Raw genomic sequence first — 22,021 nt, forward strand, 5'->3', positions numbered from 1 at the left:
ATTTTCTTCCTCAAGATAAAAATAATAAGCAGAAGGGACATCAGAGTAATTTTCGTTCCTTTCGTAACTTTATAGGCAAGTCTTCCTCCCCTTCCCCCAAACAAGATCAAGCCAAGCCTTCCTGGAAGCCCAACCAGTCCTGGAATAAGGGAAAGCAATCTAAAAAGCCTTCAGCTGATTCCAAGACAGCATGAAGGGTTGGCCCCGGATCCGGAAGTGGATCTTGTAGGGTGCAGACTCTTTTTTTTCCAGGCCTGGATAAGAGATGTACCGGATCCCTAGGCGGTGGACATTGTTTCCTAGGGATACAAAATAGACTTCAAATCTTTTCCTCCCAGAGGCAGGTTTCTCCTCTCCAGATTATCTGTAGACCAGATAAAAAGAGAGGCTTTCTTACATTGTGTCAAGGACCTTGCCGTCCTGGAGGTAATAGTTCCATTTCCCTTTCAGGAAAGGGGTCTGGGATTTTACTCAAATCTGTTCATAGTTCCCAAAAAGGAGGGAACTTTTCGACAAATCCTAGATCTAAAATGTTTAAACAAGTTTCTCAGAGTGACATCCTTCAAGATGGAGACTATACGCTCCATTCTTCCCTTGGTACAAGAGGGTCAGTTCATGACAACCATATACCTAAATGATGCATATCTTCATGTTCCCATTCACAGGGACCATTGCAAGTTTCTGAGATTCGCCTTTTTGGGCAATCATTTCCAGTTTGCGGCCCTTCCATTCGGCCTTGCCACAGCTCCCAGAATTTGTTCATAGGTTCTGGGGGCTCTTTTAGCTGTGCTTCGATCTTGAGGCATTGCAGTGGCACCTTATCTGGACGACATTCTGGTTCAGGCGCAATTTTTTCAACAAGCAGAATCTCATACGGAGATCTTGTTGTCTTTTCTTCGATCCCACGGATGGTAGGTGAATCGGGGAAAAAAGTTCTCTGGTTCCAGCTACAAGGGTCATATTTTTGGGGACCATAATAGATGGAGGTCAGAAAAAGAAAGATTTTCGAAGCTTGTTTTGCCCTTCAGTCCTCTCCACGGCCATCAGTGGCTCAATGTATGGAGGTAATCGGTCTGATGGTGGCTTCCATTAATAAACTTCCGTTTGCTCGGTTCCATCTCAAACCTCTGCAGTTATGCATACTCAGGCAATGGAACGGGGACTATACGGACCTGTCTCCGCATGTAGATCTAGATCAGGCGTCAATGGACTCTCTTCCGTAATGGCTTTCTCAGGATCATCTCTCCTAGGGTACTTGCTTCAGCAGACACTCCTGGGTGATTGTGACCACGGAATGCCAGCCTTCTAGGTTGGGGAGCAGTATGGGGCTCGTTGAAGGCTCAGGGCTTATGGACCCAGGAGGAGTCAGTCCTGCCCATAAACATCTTGGAGCTGAGAGCAATCTTCAATGCTCGCTTGGCCTCGATTAGCCTTAGCCCGGGTTAATCAGATTCCAGTCGGACAACATAAACTTGGTGGCCTACATCAACCACCAGGGTGGAACTCGGAGTTCCTTGGCCATGACAGAGGTGGCCCGAATTATTCAGTGGGCGGAGACCCACAACTGCTGTCTTTCTGCAATCCACATCCCAGGAGTGGACAATTGGGAAGCGGATTTTCTGAGCAGACAGACTTTTCTTTCATGTAATTAGCAAGAGTCCATGAGCTAGTGACGTATGGGATATACATTCCTACCAGGAGGGGCAAAGTTTCCCAAACCTCAAAATGCCTATAAATACACCCCTCACCACACCCACAATTCAGTTTTTACAAACTTTGCCTCCGATGGAGGTGGTGAAGTAAGTTTGTGCTAGATTCTACGTTGATATGCGCTCCGCAGCAAGTTGGAGCCCGGTTTTCCTCTCAGCGTGCAGTGAATGTCAGAGGGATGTGAGGAGAGTATTGCCTATTTGAATACAGTGATCTCCTTCTACGGGGTCTATTTCATAGGTTCTCTGTTATCGGTCGTAGAGATTCATCTCTTACCTCCCTTTTCAGATCGACGATATACTCTTATATATACCATTACCTCTGCTGATTCTCGTTTCAGTACTGGTTTGGCTTTCTACAAACATGTAGATGAGTGTCCTGGGGTAAGTAAATCTTATTTTCTGTGACACTCTAAGCTATGGTTGGGCACTTTGTTTATAAAGTTCTAAATATATGTATTCAAACATTTATTTGCCTTGACTCAGAATGTTCAACTTTCCTTATTTTCAGACAGTCAGTTTCATATTTGGGATAATGCATTTGATTTAATCATTTTTTCTTACCTTCAAAAATTTGACTTTTCCCTGTGGGCTGTTAGGCTCGCGGGGGCTGAAAATGCTTCATTTTATTGCGTCATTCTTGGCGCGGACTTTTTTGGCGCAAAAAATTCGTTTCCATTTCCGGCGTCATACGTGTCGCCGGAAGTTGCGTCATTTTTTGACGTTATTTTGCGCCAAAAATGTCGGCGTTACGGATGTGGCGTCATTTTGGCGCCAAAAAGCATTTAGGCGCCAAATAATGTGGGCGTCTTATTGGCGCGAAAAATATGGGCGTCGCTTTTGTCTCCACATTATTTTAGTCTCATTTTTCATTGCTTCTGGTTGCTAGAAGCTTGTTCTTTGGCATTTTTTCCCATTCCTGAAACTGTCATTTAAGGAATTTGATCAATTTTGCTTTATATATATGTTGTTTTTTCTCTTACATATTGCAAGATGTCTCACGTTGCATCTGAGTCAGAAGATACTACAGGAAAATCGCTGTCTAGTGCTGGATCTACCAAAGCTAAGTGTATCTGCTGTAAACTTTTGGTAGCTATTCCTCCAGCTGTTGTTTGTATTGATTGTCATGACAAACTTGTTAAAGCAGATAATATTTCCTTTAGTAAAGTACCATTGCCTGTTGCAGTTCCTTCAACATCTAAGGTGCAGAATGTTCCTGATAATATAAGAGATTTTGTTTCTGAATCCATAAAGAAGGCTATGTCTGTTATTTCTCCTTCTAGTAAACGTAAAAAATCTTTTAAAACTTCTCTCCCTACAGATGAATTTTTAAATGAACATCATCATTCTGATTCTGATGACTCTTCTGGTTCAGAGGATTCTATCTCAGAGGTTGATGCTGATAAATCTTCATATTTATTTAAAATGGAATTTATTCGTTCTTTACTTAAAGAAGTACTAATTGCTTTAGAAATAGAGGATTCTGGTCCTCTTGATACTAATTCTAAACGTTTGGATAAGGTATTTAAAGCTCCTGTGGTTATTCCAGAAGTTTTTCCTGTTCCTAATGCTATTTCTGCAGTAATTTCCAAAGAATGGGATAAATTGGGTAATTCATTTACTCCTTCTAAACATTTTAAGCGATTATATCCTGTGCCGTCTGACAGATTAGAATTTTGGGACAAAATCCCTAAAGTTGATGGGGCTATTTCTACCCTTGCTAAACGTACTACTATTCCTACGTCAGATGGTACTTCGTTTAAGGATCCTTTAGATAGGAAAATTGAATCCTTTCTAAGAAAAGCTTATCTGTGTTCAGGTAATCTTCTTAGACCTGCTATATCTTTGGCTGATGTTGCTGCAGCTTCAACTTTCTGGTTGGAAACTTTAGCGCAACAAGTAACACATCATGATTCTCATGATATTATTATTCTTCTACAGCATGCTAATAATTTTATCTGTGATGCCATTTTTGATATTATCAGAGTTGATGTCAGGTTTATGTCTCTAGCTATTTTAGCTAGAAGAGCTTTATGGCTTAAAACTTGGAATGCTGATATGGCTTCTAAATCAACTTTACTTTCCATTTCTTTCCAGGGTAACAAATTATTTGGTTCTCAGTTGGATTCCATTATTTCAACTGTTACTGGTGGGAAAGGAATTTTTTTACCACAGGATAAAGGTAAAAGCAGGGCTAATAATCGTTTTCGTTCCTTTCGTTTCAACAAAGAACAAAAGCCTGATCCTTCATCCTCAGGAGCAGTTTCAGTTTGGAAACCATCTCCAGTCTGGAATAAATCCAAGCCAGCTAGAAAGGCAAAGCCTGCTTCTAAGTCCACATGAAGGTGCGGCCCTCATTCCAGCTCAGCTGGTAGGGGGCAGGTTACGTTTTTTCAAGGAAATTTGGATCAATTCTGTTCACAATCTTTGGATTCAAAGCATTGTTTCAGAAGGGTACAGAATTGGTTTCAAGATGAGACCTCCTGCAAAGAGATTTTTTCTTTCCCGTGTCCCAGTAAATCCAGTAAAAGCTCAAGCATTTCTGAAATGTGTTTCAGATCTAGAGTTGACTGGAGTAATTATGCCAGTTCCAGTTTCGGAACAGGGGATGGGGTTTTATTCAAATCTCTTCATTGTACCAAAGAAGGAGAATTCCTTCAGACCAGTTCTGGATCTAAAAATATTGAATCGTTATGTAAGAATACCAACGTTCAAGATGGTAACTGTAAGGACTATCTTGCCTTTTGTTCAGCAAGGGAATTATATGTCCACAATAGATTTACAGGATGCATATCTGCATATTCCGATTCATCCAGATCATTATCAGTTCCTGAGATTCTCTTTTCTGGACAAGCATTACCAGTTTGTGGCTCTGCCGTTTGGCCTAGCTACAGCCCCAAGAATTTTTACAAAGGTTCTCGGTGCCCTTCTGTCTGTAATCAGAGAACAGGGTATTGTGGTATTTCCTTATTTGGACGATATCTTGGTACTTGCTCAGTCTTTACATTTAGCAGAATCTCATACGAATCGACTTGTGTTGTTTCTTCAAGATCATGGTTGGAGGATCAATTTACCAAAAAGTTCTTTGATTCCTCAGACAAGGGTAACCTTTCTGGGTTTCCAGATGGATTCAGTGTCCATGACTCTGTCTTTAACAGACAAGAGACGTCTAAAATTGATTGCAGCTTGTCGAAACCTTCAGTCACAATCATTCCCTTCGGTAGCCTTATGCATGGAAATTCTAGGTCTTATGACTGCTGCATCGGACGCGATCCCCTTTGCTCGTTTTCACATGCGACCTCTTCAGCTCTGTATGCTGAAGCAATGGTGCAAGGATTACACGAAGATATCTCAATTAATATCTTTAAAACCGATTGTTCGACACTCTCTAACATGGTGGACAGATCACCATCGTTTAATTCAGGGGGCTTCTTTTGTGCTTCCGACCTGGACTGTAATTTCAACAGATGCAAGTCTCACAGGTTGGGGAGCTGTGTGGGGATCTCTGACGGCACAAGGAGTTTGGGAATCTCAGGAGGTGAGATTACCGATCAATATTTTGGAACTCCGTGCAATTTTCAGAGCTCTTCAGTTTTGGCCTCTTCTGAAGAGAGAATCGTTCATTTGTTTTCAGACAGACAATGTCACAACTGTGGCATACATCAATCATCAAGGAGGGACTCACAGTCCTCTGGCTATGAAAGAAGTATCTCGAATTTTGGTTTGGGCGGAATCCAGCTCCTGTCTAATCTCTGCGGTTCATATCCCAGGTATAGACAATTGGGAAGCGGATTATCTCAGTCGCCAAACGTTGCATCCGGGCGAATGGTCTCTTCACCCAGAGGTATTTCTTCAGATTGTTCAAATGTGGGAACTTCCAGAAATAGATCTGATGGCGTCCCATCTAAACAAGAAACTTCCCAGGTATCTGTCCAGATCCCGGGATCCTCAGGCGGAGGCAGTGGATGCATTATCACTTCCTTGGAAGTATCATCCTGCCTATATCTTTCCGCCTCTAGTTCTTCTTCCAAGAGTAATCTCCAAGATTCTGAAGGAATGCTCGTTTGTTCTGCTGGTAGCTCCGGCATGGCCTCACAGGTTTTGGTATGCGGATCTTGTCCGGATGGCCTCTTGCCAACCGTGGACTCTTCCGTTAAGACCAGACCTTCTGTCACAAGGTCCTTTTTTCCATCAGGATCTGAAATCCTTAAATTTAAAGGTATGGAGATTGAACGCTTGATTCTTGGTCAAAGAGGTTTCTCTGACTCTGTGATTAATACTATGTTACAGGCTCGTAAATCTGTATCTCGAGAGATATATTATAGAGTCTGGAAGACTTATATTTCTTGGTGTCTTTCTCATCATTTTTCTTGGCATTCTTTTAGAATACCGAGAATTTTACAGTTTCTTCAGGATGGTTTAGATAAGGGTTTGTCCGCAAGTTCTTTGAAAGGACAAATCTCTGCTCTTTCTGTTCTTTTTCACAGAAAGATTGCTATTCTTCCTGATATTCATTGTTTTGTACAAGCTTTGGTTCGTATAAAACCTGTTATTAAGTCAATTTCTCCTCCTTGGAGTTTGAATTTGGTTCTGGGAGCTCTTCAAGCTCCTCCGTTTGAACCTATGCATTCATTGGACATTAAATTACTTTCTTGGAAAGTTTTGTTCCTTTTGGCCATCTCTTCTGCCAGAAGAGTTTCTGAATTATCTGCTCTTTCTTGTGAGTCTCCTTTTCTGATTTTTCATCAGGATAAGGCGGTGTTGCGAACTTCTTTTGAATTTTTACCTAAAGTTGTGAATTCCAACAACATTAGTAGAGAAATTGTGGTTCCTTCATTATGTCCTAATCCTAAGAATTCTAAGGAGAAATCGTTGCATTCTTTGGATGTTGTTAGAGCTTTGAAATATTATGTTGAAGCTACGAAATCTTTCAGTAAGACTTCTAGTTTATTTGTTATCTTTTCCGGTTCTAGAAAAGGCCAGAAAGCTTCTGCCATTTCTTTGGCATCTTGGTTGAAATCTTTAATTCATCTTGCCTATGTTGAGTCGGGTAAAACTCCGCCTCAAAGAATTACAGCTCATTCTACTAGGTCAGTTTCTACTTCCTGGGCGTTTAGGAATGAAGCTTCGGTTGACCAGATTTGCAAAGCAGCAACTTGGTCCTCTTTGCATACTTTTACTAAATTCTACCATTTTGATGTATTTTCTTCTTCTGAAGCAGTTTTTGGTAGAAAAGTACTTCAGGCAGCGGTTTCAGTTTGAATCTTCTGCTTATGTTTTTCGTTAAACTTTATTTTTGGGTGTGGATTATTTTCAGCAGGAATTGGCTGTCTTTATTTTATCCCTCCCTCTCTAGTGACTCTTGTGTGGAAAGATCCACATCTTGTGTAGTCATTATCCCATACGTCACTAGCTCATGGACTCTTGCTAATTACATGAAAGAAAACATAATTTATGTAAGAACTTACCTGATAAATTCATTTCTTTCATATTAGCAAGAGTCCATGAGGCCCGCCCTTTTTTTGTGGTGGTTATGATTTTTGTATAAAGCACAATTATTCCAATTCCTTATTTTATATGCTTTCGCACTTTTTTATCACCCCACTTCTTGGCTATTCGTTAAACTGAATTGTGGGTGTGGTGAGGGGTGTATTTATAGGCATTTTGAGGTTTGGGAAACTTTGCCCTTCCTGGTAGGAATGTATATCCCATACGTCACTAGCTCATGGACTCTTGCTAATATGAAAGAAATGAATTTATCAGGTAAGTTCTTACATAAATTATGTTTTTATACCGGGGATTGGGAACTTTATTCGGATGTGTTTTTCAGCTTCACCCTCAAGTGGGGGCAGCCGGAGTTGGATCTCATGGCTTCTCATCAGAATGCCAAACTTCCGAGATACGGCTCGAGGTCAAGAGATCTGCAGGCATTTCTGATCGATGCTCTGGCAGTTCCTTGGAACTTCAGTCTAGCATACCTGTTTCCTCAGTTCGCTCTCCTTCCAAGAGTCATTGCTCGAATCAAGCAGGTGAGGGTGTCTGTAATTTTCATAGCCCCGGAGTGGCCTCGCAGGATTTGGTATGCAGACCTAGTGGAAATGTTATCCTTACCACCTTGGAGAGTGCCTCTGCGGAAGGACCTTCTACTTCAGAGTCCCTTCCTTCATCCAAATCTCGTTTCTCTGAAGCTGACTGCTTGGAGATTGAACTCTTAGTTTTATCTAAGTGTGGATTTTCAGAGTCGGTCATTAAGACCTTGATTCAGGCTCCTAAAGCCTGTGACTCGCAGGATTTACCATAATATCTGGCGTAAATACTTGTATTGGTGTGAATCCAAAGGATACTCTTGGAGTAGAGTAAGGATTCCTAGGATTTTGTCCTTTCTCCAGGATTGTCTGGAGAAGGGTTTGTCGGCAAGTACTCTAAAGGGTCAGATTTCAACATTCTCTATTTTTTTACATAAGCGCTTGGCGGATGTGCCAGACGTGCAATCGTTTTGTCAGGCCTTGGTTAGAATTTGGCCTGTGTTTAAACCTGTTACACCTCCATGGTGTCTTAACCTTGTTCTTAAAGTTTTAAAACGGGCTCCGTTTAAGCCTATGGCCCATATTTATCAAGATCTGGCGGACCTGATCCGACACTGCGGATCAGGTCCGCCAGACCTCGCTGAATACAGTGAGCAATACGCTTGCCATATTCAGCATTGCACCAGCAGCTCACAAGAGCTGCTGGTGCAACGCCGCCCCCCTGCAGATTCTCGGCCAATGGGCCGCCAGCAGGGGGGTGTCAATCAATCCGATCGTACTCGATCGGGTTGATTTCCGGCGATGTCTGTCCGCCTGCTCAGAGCTGGCGGACAGGTTATGGAGCAGCGGTCTTTGTGACCGCTGCTTCATAACTGCTGTTTCTGGCGAGTCTGAAGACTTGCCAGAAACAGGGGCCATCAAGCTCCATTCGGAGCTTGTTAAATAGAGCCCTATGCATTCTTTAGATATTAAGATGTTATCTTGGAAAGTTTTGTTTCTTGTTGCCATTTCCTCTGCTCAGAGAGTTTCTGAACTATCTGCTTTACAGTGTGATTACCCTTATCTTATATTTCACTCTGATAAGTTGGTTCTGCTACTAAGTTTGGTTTCCTGCCCAAAGAAAATAGTTATACCTTCTTTGTGTCCTAATCCTCCTTCTCACAAAGAACGCTTGTTGCATAATCTGGATGTTGTGCGAGCGCTAACATTTTATTTGCAGGCAACTAAGGACTTTTGTCAGTCTTCTGCATTGTTTATTTGCTTTTCTGGGAAACGGAAAGGTCAGAAAGCTACGGCTACTTCACTTTCCCTTTGGCTGAAGAGCGTTATTCGCTTGCCATATGAGACTACTGGACAGCAACCTCCTGAGAAAATCACAGCTCATTCCACAAGGGCTGTTTCTTCTTCCTGGGCCTTCAAAAATGAAGGTTCTGTGGAACAGATTTGCAAGGCTGCAACTTGGTCATCTTTGCACACTTTTCCCAAATTCTATAAATTCAATACTTTTGCCTTGGCTGAGGCTTCTTTTGGGAGAAAGGTTCTTCAAGCAGTGGTGTCTTCTGTTTAGGTTCCTGTCTTGTCCCTCCCTTATCATCTGTGTCCTCTGGTTTGGGTATTGGTTCCCAACAGTAATTGAAGATGATCTGTGAACTCACTGTGTCATTAGAAAGAAAAATAAATTTATGCTTATCTGATAAATGTATTTATTTCTTGACACGGTGAGTCCACGGCCCGCGCTGTATTCAGACAGTTTCTTTTTATATAAACCTCAGGCACTTCTGCACCTTGTGTTACTACCTTTCTCTCCTTTCCCTTTGGTCGAATGATTGGTGGATTGTGGGTAGGGGAGTAATATTTAACAGCTTTGCTGTGGTGCTCTTTGCCTCCTCCTGCTAGCCAGTAGTGATATTCCCAACAGTAATTGATGATGATCCGTGGACTCTCCGTGTCCAGAAAGAAAGAAATGTATCAGGTAAGCATTAATTTCGTTTTTTAAATCCCTCAATGTATGTTATTACTCATCGACTCCACAGTTTGGGTATTAGTTTCCATGAGTAATGGATCACCTGTATGAAAGAAAACAGAATTTATGATTACCTGATAAATTCATTTATTTTATGGTGGAGAGAGTCCAAGAGCCACCACCCTTTGTTTGCCTAGTGGTAGAGTAGAGTAACGGATCATAGATTTTCACCACTATGAAAGAATTTATCAGGTAAGCATAAATTATGTTTCTCTTGTTAAGTGTGTTCAGTCCACGGGTCATCCATTACTTATGGGATATATTCTCCTTCCCAGCAGGAAGTTGCAAGAGGATCACCCAAGCAGAGCTGCTATATAGCTCCTCCCCTCACATGTCATATCCAGTCATTCTCTTGCAACCCTCAACAAAGAAGGAGGTCGCGAGAGGAGTTGGAGTTTTTACTTAATTATTCTTCAATCAAAAGTTTGTTATTTTAAAATGACACCGGATTGTGCCGTTTTTTGTATCTCAGGCAGTATTTGGAGAAGAATCTGCCTGCGTTTTTCTATGATCTTAGCAGACGTAACTAAGATCCGCTGGCTGTTCTCGACATTCTGAGGAGTAGGGTAACTTCAGAAAGAGGGGAATAGCATGCGGGGTCCCCCGCAAATGAGGTATGTGCAGTACATTATTTTCTGGGAATGGAATTGACTAAGAAAATACTGCTGTTACCCATATGATGTAAGTACAGCCTTAAATGCAGTAGTAGCGACTGGTATCAGGCTGATAAATGTATGCGCAGTTGAGTTATTTTCTAGGGACTAGAATTTGACTGAGAAAATACTGTTAATACTGAAATAATGTTTAAGCCTTATCTGCAGTGGAAGCGACTGGTAGCAGGCTTAGTGATAACTTTGCATGACATTCAAAATGTTGTTTTTAAAACGTTTACTGGCATGTTATTCGTTTTGTGAGGTACTTTGGTGATAAATCTTTTTGGGCATGATTTTTTTCCACATGGCTAACGTATTTTCTGCATAGAAACCGTTATATCAAGTCTCCCACTGTTGTAATATGAGTGGGAGGGACCTTGTTTTAGCGCCTTGTTGCGCAGTTAAAATTCTAGCACAGTCTTCCTGTTTCTTCCTCCTTGATCCAGGACGTCTCTAGAGAGCTCAGGGGTCTTCAAAATTCGTTTTTGAGGGAGGTAATCAGTCACAGCAGATCTGTGACAGTGTGTTTGACTGTGATAAAAGCGTTAAATCTTAATTTGATATCCGTTTTTGGGTATTGAGGGGTTAATTATCCTTTTGCTAATGGGTGCAATCCTCTGCTAATTAATACTTTTCTCGTTAAGAATTGTTGACTATAACTGAATTAGTTTTCCTTGTTATTCAACTGTGTTTTTAAAAGCGCTGCAGCGTTTTTTATATTGCTTGTAAACTTATTGAAAGTGATTTCCAAGCTTGCTAGCTTCATTGCTAGTCTGTTTAAACATGTCTGATACAGAGGAATCTGCTTGTTCATTATGTTCAAAAGCCAATGTGGAGCCCAATAGAAATATGTGTACCAATTGTATTGATATTACTTTGAATAAAAGTCAATCTGTACCGATAAAGAAATTATCACCAGACAACGAGGTGGAAGTTATGCCGTCTAACTCTCCTCACGTGTCAGTACCTGCGTCTCCCACTCGGGAGGTGCGTAAGATTGAGGCGCCAAGTACAGAGAGGTCAAAAGTCAGACCAATCTTAGACTTAAAAATCTTAAACAAATTCCTAAGGGTTCCATCGTTCAAGATGGAAACCATTCGGTCAATCCTGCCCATGATCCAAGAGGGTCAATATATGACCACAGTGGACTTAAAGGATGCCTACCTTCACATACCGATTCACAAAGATAGTTATCGGTACCTAAGATTTGCCTTTCTAGACAGGCATTACCAGTTTGTAGCTCTTCCCTTCGGGTTAGCTACGGCCCCGAGAATTTTTACAAAGGTTCTGGGCTCACTTCTGGCGGTACTAAGACCACGAGGCATAGCGGTGGCTCCGTACCTAGACGACATTCAAACCTAATTTCTCTGAGGCTGACTGCTTGGAGATTGAACGCTTGATTCTATCAAAGCGTGGGTTTTCGGATTCGGTTATTGATACATTGATACAGGCTCGGAAACCTGTTACCAGAAAAATTTACCTTAAGATATGGCGTAAATATTTATATTGGTGTGAATCCAAGAGTTACTCATGGAGTAAGGTTAGGATTCCTAGGATATTGGCTTTTCTACAAGAGGGTTTAGAAAAGGGCTTATCCGCTAGTTCACTAAAGGGACAGATTTCTGCTCTGTCTATTCTTTTACACAAGCGTCTGGCAGGGAATCCAGACGTCCAGGCTTTTTGTCAGGCTTTGGCTAGGATTAAGCCTGTGTTTAAGGCTGTTGCTCCTCCGTGGAGCTTAAACTTGGTTCTTAAAGTTCTTCAGGGTGTTCCGTTTGAACCCCTTCATTCCATTGATATTAAGCTTTTATCTTGGAAAGTTCTGTTTTTGATGGCTATTTCCTCGGCTCGAAGATTCTCGGAGTTATCTGCCTTACATTGTGATTCTCCTTATCTGATCTTTCATTCAGACAAGGTAGTCCTGCGTACTAAACCTGGGTTTTTGCCTAAGGTTGTTTCTAACAGGAATATCAATCAAGAGATTGTTGTTCCATCATTGTGTCCTAATCCTTCTTCAAAGAAGAAACGTCTTTTGCATAATCTAGACGTGGTCCGTACCCTGAAGTTCTACTTACAGGCAACTAAAGATTTTCGACAAACTTCTTCCCTGTTTGTCGTTTACTCTGGACAGAGGAGAGGTCAAAAGGCTTCGGCTACCTCTCTCTCTTTTTGGCTTCGTAGCAGAATACGTTTAGCCTATGAGACTGCTGGACAGCAGCCTCCTGAAAGAATTACAGCTCATTCCACTAGAGCTGTGGCTTCCACTTGGGCCTTTAAAAATGAGGCCTCTGTTGAATAGATTTGCAAGGCTGCAACTTGGTCTTCACTTCATACTTTTTCCAAATTTTACAAATTTGACACTTTTGCTTCTTCGGAGGCTGTTTTTGGGAGAAAGGTTCTACAGGCAGTGGTTCCTTCTGTTTAATGTTCCTGCCTTGTCCCTCCCTTCATCCGTGTACTTTAGCTTTGGTATTGGTATCCCATAAGTAATGGATGACCCGTGGACTGAACACACTTAACAAGAGAAAACATAATTTATGCTTACCTGATAAATTTATTTCTCTTGTAGTGTGTTCAGTCCACGGCCCGCCCTGTCTTTTTGAGGCAGGTTCTAAATTCTAAATTATAACTCCAGTCACCACTGCACCTTATAGTTTCTCCTTTCTCGTCTTGTTTCGGTCGAATGACTGGATATGATATGTGAGGGGAGGAGCTATATAGCAGCTCTGCTTGGGTGATCCTCTTGCAACTTCCTGTTGGGAAGGAGAATATATCCCATAAGTAATGGATGACCCGTGGACTGAACACACTACAAGATAAATAAATTTATCAGGTAAGCATAAATTATGTTTTTTAATTATAAAAAAACAACTTTTCAGTAGTGTAGCGCCCCACCTCCCCCTTTAGGCTGTCATTTTCTACGGACCCCCTCTCTCTTCTAATGATATATCTTTGCTCCCTCCCGCTCTCTGTGGAAATAATTTTCTTCAGTGTAGTGGTCCTGCAACCTCCCATCCACCTCCCTGCTGATGCTCCCATACCACCAGCGATTGGCAACACCGCTACCCGATGCAGAGAGGGATACAGAGTCGCATCGGTTTCTCTGCACTGCTATTTCTGCACTGACCCAGAAGAGTTGAACAAGTTTTAAACATACTGTACATGCATTCATGTTGTAGTGCTGAGTTTTTTTTTGTCACGTTTCTTTTTAAAAATACATGAAACCCCACAATTTTCTTTCATGATTCAGAAACTGCATGCAATTTTAAACAATGTTCTGATTTACTTCTATTATTACATTTTCTTTGTTCTGTTGGTATCTTTTGTTGAAATGCAGTAATGTAAGCTCCAGAATGCGCATGTGTTTGGAACACTATATGGCATTAGTTTTGCAAGAATGTTATCCATTTGCAAGAGCACCAGATGGCAGCACTAATTCTTGCCATGTAGTACTTCAGACACCTACCAAAGATATCTTTTCAACAAAAAATACCATGGGAACGAAGCAAATTGATAATAGAAGTCAATTGGAAATAGGCAGTGTATATTGAAAGTCTCATTTAATATTTTCCCTTCTGAACTAGGCTTAATGACTGACAGCTTTTTGTGCTTCTCAGATATGTGCCTAAAATGGAGAATGCTTCCATTCCAGCTGAGCTCTGTTGAAAAGGAATATCCCGACACCTGGGTCTGCTCTATGAACCCTGACCCAGAACAGAACAGGTAAGGATGTTTATGTATATTGAACCTAAGAAGTCTGGTGGCATACAGCTTGTCTGGTGGCATACATGTTAAATGCAACACCTTAAAGGATCTTTAATTACAGTACAATTGCATTATCTATGGTTTGACCCATTTTGTACAAAATCTAGGAGCCAGCCCATAAATTTAGGAGACAGCAGCTTTTGCTCAACTGCTCACAGCCACCGGATCCTGAATCTTCTCCAGGTCCCTCTCACTTTCCCCCTGGGTAGCATCATTGGTAAAGAGGCCTCACAGGCGTTATTGGAGGGCTTAGCCAAAGATGGATTTGTATTTCACAGCTACAAGACATAGTAAGGAACCAGCTTCATTGCGCTAAATTTTATATACGGCTGGTTGCACAGTTCATAATAAATTAATACATTTTAATATATATATACACACTAGTCTGTGTTTTTAATAAAAAAAACAATTGAACTACAGAAAAAAATAAACAAATTATCAAAAACAAAAAAATTAAACCTAATCCCTAGAAGACCCCCCCCAAATAAAAACACCCCCTAATCTAATGCTATACTACCCATAGCCCTTAAAAAGACTTTTTGTAGGGCCTTAAAAGGGCACTCAGCTCTTTTGCCGCCCATCCCTAATCTAAAATCCCTAATCTAAAAAAAAAACTAAACTGTGTGAAACCCCCAAAAAATAAAAATAAAACCTAATCCCTATAAACCCCCCTCCCCAATAAAAGCACCCCCAATCTAATGCTAATTAAACCTAATCCCTAAATTAAATAGCTCTTTTGCAGTTACAAACAATTCTAAGTCCTCCCTAACAGTAAAACCCACAAACACACCAAACGCACCCAAAATAAATAAACCTAACACTAAAATCCTAAACTATCCGTTGCCCTGAAGGGTCATTTGTATGGGCATTGCCATTAAAAGGGCATTCAGCTCTTTTGCCACCCATCCCTAATCTAAAAAAAAAAAAAAAACTTAAAAAAATAAACTGTCTGAAACCCCCAAAAAATAAAAATAAAACCTAATCCCTATAAATAAAAAAGCCCCCCCCCCAAATAAAAGCACCCCTAATCCAATGCTTAGCCCCACCAAACCCCTTAAAATAAATAAACCTAACACTAAAAAACCTGAACTATCCATTGCCCTTAAAAGGGCATTCAGCTCTTTTGCTGCCTATCCCTAATCTAAATAAAAAATATATATATTTTTTTTAAAAACCAAATCTAATCCCAAAAATTAAACCTAAATTAAGAATTAAAAATACTAAGACCACCTAACAGTAACCCCCCCCATCCAACAAACCCCCCAAAATAAAAAACCTAACACTAAACTATCCATTGCCCTGAAAAGGGCATTTTTATGAGCATTGCCCTTGAAAGGGCATTCAGTTTTTTTGCTGCCCATCCCTAATCTAAAAAAAAAAATTCAAAAAAGAAACCTAACACTAAAGCCCCAAATAGATACTCATGGGTCCTGAAGTCCGGCAGAGAAGGTCCTCTTCCATGCTGTGAAGTCTTCTTCCAAGCGGCGACCTCTTCTTTCTTCATCCATGACAGCGGAACTGAAGAGCCATGGAGCGTGGATGATCCTCTTCTTCCTGTCAGGTTAGGTAAAGTCCAGAAGAAGACCCAAATGCTAGTTTAATCCAGGACGTGACCCCACGACAACTTCTACAAGACAAGGTACTCATGATATGGAGCAGTGTTGGTCTGAGTCCTCTGGAAAGAGTAATGGAAAACTTGATAGCAGCAGGATAAACTTCAGAATAGGGAACTATAATCAGGCAGTTCAGGCACCTCCCAGGCTTGTCAAAAACAGAGGAAAAAATAGACACAAATAACTCCAAATCCTGAAGAAGAGGATTGTCTTTCTCCAAGAGAGGAGATACCCAGGCCAGAGCCTTACCCTTCATGAGGGAAATAATAAAGGTGATCTTGGAAGAAGAATTGACAAATGCTTGAGGATTGTTTCTGAAGTGTAAACGACACTGATTAAGGAATCCACGGCATTCTTCCGGATTTCCATCATACTTATCAGGAAGAGAGATTCTAGGTATATACTGTCCCACTGGCTGAGGCGGATTATAAACAGCATTGGAACTGGCAGCAGCTGCAGTAGGAGTAGGCGTAGCTTGAGAAGGAGTGGAGAGGTTATGTATCAGAGCAGTTATCTGGTCAAGCTTGGAATCCAAAGATTGCAAATGAGCAGAATGATTTCCAAGAAGTTGTCCTTGTAGAGCCACAGCCCTGGATAACTCATCGGGGTCCATAATATGGCCCGTTTGTTATGTCAGGTTAGGTAAAGTCCAGAAGAAGACCCAAATGCTAGGGCAAACTAAAACATCACCCTTGCACTCTGAGTTTAATCCAGGACGTGACCCCACGACAACTTCTACAAGACAAGGTACTCACGATATGGAGCAGTGTTGGTCTGAGTCCTCTGGAAAGAGTAATGGAAAACTTGATAGCGGCAGGATAAACTTCAGAATAGGGAACTATAATCAGGCAGTTCAGGAATATTCCTCCACAGTACCCGAGTTGCAGAGTAAGACAACTTAATCGCAGACAGAAGGAGGGTTAAACAATAAACAGTTAATAATGCAGGAGTAGGTAACTTGAAATCAGGCAGTTAGAGGGTTAAGCACAGCGTAGCCAGTAATGCAGAGTTTGGCAACTTGTAATCAGGCAGTTTGAGGGTTAAGCACAGCATAGTCAGTAATGCAGAGTTTGTCAACAGGTAATCAGGCAGTTTGAGGGTTAAGCACAGCGTAGTCAGTAATGCAGAGTTTGGCAGCAGGTAATCAGGCAGTTTGCATTATTGACCACGCTTGTGCTTAACCCTCAAACTGCCTGATTACCTGTTGCTAAACTCTGCATTACTGACTAAGCTGTGTTTAACCCTCAAACTGCCTGATAACAAGTTGCCAAACTCTGCATTATTGACCACGCTTGTGCTTAACCCTCAGAGTTTGGCAACTTGTTATCAGGCAGTTTGAGGGTTAAACACAGCTTAGTCAGTAATGCAGAGTTTGGCAACAGGTAATCAGGCAGTTTGAGGGTTAAGCAAAAGAGAGGTCGTCCAGGCAAAGATTCAGGAACAAAACTGTACACTTCTAAAGATACCGAGTACTCACAACAGCCACGGAGATTAAACAAACGGGCACCGGAGGAACATGAAGACTGAAATAAGAAGCCTAGCCTGGCATCAGCTGAAGGGAACGGCTCAGAAGAGCAAGTCGTTGCCAGGCAACCAGGCACGCAAGGCGAACCGCCGGAGCTCCCGGCCGCCGAGCGTGACACTTCGCCGCTGTACACTGAATAGTGAATTCAAGGTACGCGATTAAAGATGGCGTCCTTTGAATTCCTATTGGCTGATTTGATTCTTCAAATTCAAATCAACCAATAGGATGAGAGCTACTGAAATCATATTGGCTTTTTAAATCAGCCAATAGGATTTCAGTAGCTCTCATCCTAATGACTGATTTGAATTTGAAGAATCAAATCAGCTAATAGGAATTCAAGGGACACCATCTTTAATCACGTTTCTTGAATGCACTATTCAGTGTACGGCGGCGATCAGAAGAAGAGGATCCTCCACGCTTCATGGCTCCACGGTTGCCAGTCTTCAATTCCAGAGTTGCCAGTCTTCAGCTCCGTCCGCCACTCCGCATCGGATTGTTCCTGGAAGAAGAAAGAAGAGGTCACTGCTTGGAAGAAGACTTCTCCGCATGGGACAGGAACTTCTCCGCCGGACTTCAGGAACGTTGAGTATCAACCTGGGGGATAGACTTATGGTTTTTTTTTAATTTCTGTTTTTTTGTTTTTTTTTTAATTTAGATTAGGGTGGGCAATTCCTAAAATAGCTAAATGCAATTTTAAGGGTAATGCCTAAACAAATGCCCTTTTCAGAATAGACTTATGTTTTTTTTTTAATTTCTGTTTTTTTTTTTTTTATTTAGATTAGGGTGGGCAATTCCTAAAATAGCTAAATGCAATTTTAAGGGTAATGCCTAAACAAATGCCCTTTTCAGGTTAATGTTTTTTAGTGTTACGTTCTTTTATTTTGGGGGGGGGGTTACTGTTAGGGGGGACTTAGACTTTTTTCTTTTGCAAAATAGCTGTTTATCTTGGGGGTTAGGTTAGGCGGCTTAGTAATTTAATTAGTTGGTTGCGTTGTGGGTTTTGGCGGTTTAAGGGGTTAATAGGTTAATTAGGTTTATTACAATGTGGGGGTTTTGCGGTTTAGGGGTTAATAGGGTATAGGTTTATTGCGATGTGGGGGTTTTGCAGTTTAGGGGTTAATACTTTAATTATGTTTATTGCGATGTGGGGGTTTTGTGGTATGGGGTTAATAGGGTAATTAGGTTTATTGTGATGTGGGGGTTATGCGGTTTAGGGGTTAATAGGGTAATTAGGTTTATTGTGATGTGAGTGGTTGACGATTAAGGGGTTAATTACTTTATTATTTTGCGATGTGTGGGTTTGCGGTGTATGTGTTACTACTTTGTGTGGGAGGTTCGTTTTGTTTTTTTATTATACTTCGTGCAGGGTTTTTTGTTTTTTTTGTAATGCTCCGTTTGCCTACGCTGCATCCCGGTGGATTCCAAAAATGGCAGGGTTTCACCACCAAGCTGCATCCAGGTGAATTCTTTTGGCTGAGCGCGCAGCCAACATTCTTTTGCCTGCCTCAAGCTGCCAACATTCCATTGAGGATGCGTGCGCATCTGCCGACAGCGGCGGACATTACAATTGCAATTATAGTGTGTGTGTGTGTGTGTATATATATATATATATATATATATATATATATATATATATATATATATATATATATATATGTGTGTGTGTGTTAAAAAGCGCAAATTTTTACAGAGCTATCTTGGATTGCGCTCAAGCATTTTAGTAAATTTACTACTTGTATAACTAGTGTAATATTTGTGCCAATAGTGCTCCCTGTACTATTCATTAAAAGTATAGGGCCAGCTAAAAATTTTGGTTCAATAAGATGCTTTAGTTTAAATATTAATTTACTTCTAGCACCAGATTGTGTTATATTTAGCGCACCCTGTGCTATCTATTGTGCTCTATATGTAATCTAACTCTTTATGTTACAGTCTAAGGGGCCAATTTATCAAGGGCCCCTGATGTCCCTATTTCCGCGCGAGCCTTCAGGCTCCCCAGAAACAGCAGTTATGAAGCAGCGGTCTAGACCGCTGCTCCATAACTGGTCCGCTGCCTCTGAGGCTGCGGTCTGCAATCCGCCCGATCCTATACGATCAGGCTGATTGACACCCCCTGCTAGCGGCCGATTGGCCACAAATCTGCAGGAGGGGGGGGCATTGCACAAGCAGTTCACCAGAACTGCTTGTGCAATGTTAAATGCCGACAGCATACAGCAATGTCTGTCGGATATGATACACTATAGCGTATCATGTCAGACAGACAATGAAAAATCGGCCCCAAAATGTTTTATGTGTTTTAGTATAGGACCTTAATGTATCTTTATTTGTTAATTATTGAAAACTTTAATCAAATTCCTCAAGCAGCTACAAGACGAAAAATGTTTGATAATCATCCAAAGTTAATCATATCACTTAACCATTCAGATGTGAGGTGGCCGAAATGAAGCAGAAGGTTCCTGTTGGAGTGCTAAAAAAAGACATATTATCCTCTGAAGACAAAAAGAAACACATTGCAGATAAGATTCGACAGCAGCAAGAGAAGCTGGTGGCTCTGCAGGTGATGAGTTTTAAAATATACAATATATATACACACACACAGGGCCAAAATATATAAGGATATATGTATTGTAGCCTTATTAAAATGTTATACCATGTATAACCAGTGCTGCACAGTGTAGAAATAAGTATTGCACTTCAAAAATAACATTTATTACTGTGTCACTTTTGTGAGAAGTTAAAATGAGGCACTTCCTTCTATGATTCAACCTTTCAACAATGCCTAAAATGTATCAATAATAAACGTGAAACATTATTGCAATACACATCATTTTTATATATATTTTTTTGCTACCCTTTGCTGTAAAATACATCTGAAATGTGTATTTGTTCCACTTTCTTCAAAGGAGGCTTGGGTTAATAGTTTTTGCTAATTTATCTGTGAGCTTTTGTTTACCCCCTCCTAACTCACCTTATCTTTAGTCATTTGTTCTTTTAAGGTGGATTATCAGTTTTGCAGAAACAATCTTGATATGAAAATCATTCTATGTAATAGGTAGCAGTGTGCATACTAGCAGTGGCAGCTGGTGAATTTGGAAGATGTGTGGGGTGCTAGACCCCACCCCTTGAAATAAATCCCTGCCCTCAGGCGTCGATGAGAGCTTCTGTTTTTGCGCCATTTCGGTTGCCCCCATAGAAATATTTATTAATAAATAGAACATAATTCTATGTGAATAACATTGGAATGTATAATTTTCATATTTCATGTTGGGTTTAGCGCACTTGAATAAACATGGTCGGGTTAGCTCGAGAGTATGGGATGGTTTTTTGTCATGGTCAGCAAATATAACTTGCTGTCACATCTCTTTTAGGTCATTGCCCTGTTTGGTCTAGGACTTGATACTATTATGCAAAAGTCAAAGATGATAGAGAGGGTGCTGCAACAGGATTTTAAATGTCTTTTTGGTATTCTAAGTCTCAGGAATCTAACTCCACCTAGTTATAAGGTTCACTCCATACTTGCAGGCCTAACTCATCTGGCTCCTTGACTAAGCAGGCTACTAACACTTTATAGTCTTCATGAAGATGCACAACCCAATACACAGACTGTGTTCCTGTGGGAGGCAGATTGTGCCTTTCGTGAGGCATAGAAAAGGTCTTCAGGCCCCTAGGGTCTTAGAGATTGTATCTTGGGTATATAAAATCACTTTTCTTGATCCATACTTATTGAGGTGTTCCTCTCACCAGTTTTGCTTGAGATCCCTAAGGCCAGGGCTCTGCTAATTACTGCAGAGGCCCAGATCACTAATAGAACAGGATCAGGGTTTCTACCCCAACCACTTTTAATCACTAACAAGCAAATTACCTTTTTCTTATTTAGGATATATACTGTACAATTTAAACACATTTTAAGGTTCTGTCCAAGATGGAGACCATTGCACTATTCTCTCTTTAGTGTAAGAAAGTATTGTCTGTCTATTAGAGCATTAAGTTGCTTATAAAATATCTAATTCACATTATCTACTTGAAACAGAGTTTACCTTCCTAGACAGACATTACTAAAAAAAAAAAAGTTGTGGCTCTATCAGTCATAGCCTGGGCACAGCTCTCATAGTGTTCACTAAAGTGTTGGGGGCCTATCTAATGACAGTTCAAGACGAGGGCATTTCAGTAGCGTCATATTGAATATTTTTCTAGTCCAGACGCCATTGATTAGCAGACTGTGAGTCATGATTGGTACATTATCTTGCCAAAGAGATCTCATGTTCTTAAGACTCGAGTCTATTCCTAAATCAATTCTAGACAGAACACAGGGCCAACCTGCAATATTCTTAGCTCTTTTCTACTTCCTTTAAATTTATTTATAAGTGTAGTACATGGTTGCTGTTCTGTTCTTGAACAGTACCTTGCTAGGCTTCATCTGAAATTCCTGAAGCTCTCTTTCTTTGGCAGTGGAAAGATATTATAAGACCCTGTCTCAGAAGATCCTTAGGGTTTTGGTTCTCTTTGAATCTTTGTGTGATGTTTAGGGCCCTGTTAAGCAGGCTAAGCCTTAGGCACATATTCTTTCTTATACAGTATGTAAGTGGCAATAGTCCATGAGCTAGTGACGTATGGGATATACATTGCTACCAGGAGGGGGCAAAGTTTCCCAAACCTCAAAATGCCTATAAATCCACCTCCCACCTCACTCATACCTCAGTTTTACAA

At 40.9% G+C, this 22,021-nt stretch overlaps 1 protein-coding gene across 1 annotated transcript in view; it reads left to right on the plus strand.

The window, feature by feature from the left end:
- The window catches only part of LOC128649132 (ATPase MORC2-like), a 457,352-nt gene that overhangs the window by 263,283 nt on the left and 172,048 nt on the right, over nucleotides 1-22,021 (plus strand). Inside the window, 2 exon segments of the mRNA XM_053702217.1 lie at nucleotides 14,029-14,134; nucleotides 19,739-19,871. Coding sequence (XP_053558192.1) covers nucleotides 14,029-14,134; nucleotides 19,739-19,871 — 239 coding nt within the window.

Source organism: Bombina bombina, chromosome 2 (genome assembly GCF_027579735.1).
Source record: "Bombina bombina isolate aBomBom1 chromosome 2, aBomBom1.pri, whole genome shotgun sequence".
Lineage (NCBI taxonomy): Eukaryota > Metazoa > Chordata > Amphibia > Anura > Bombinatoridae > Bombina > Bombina bombina.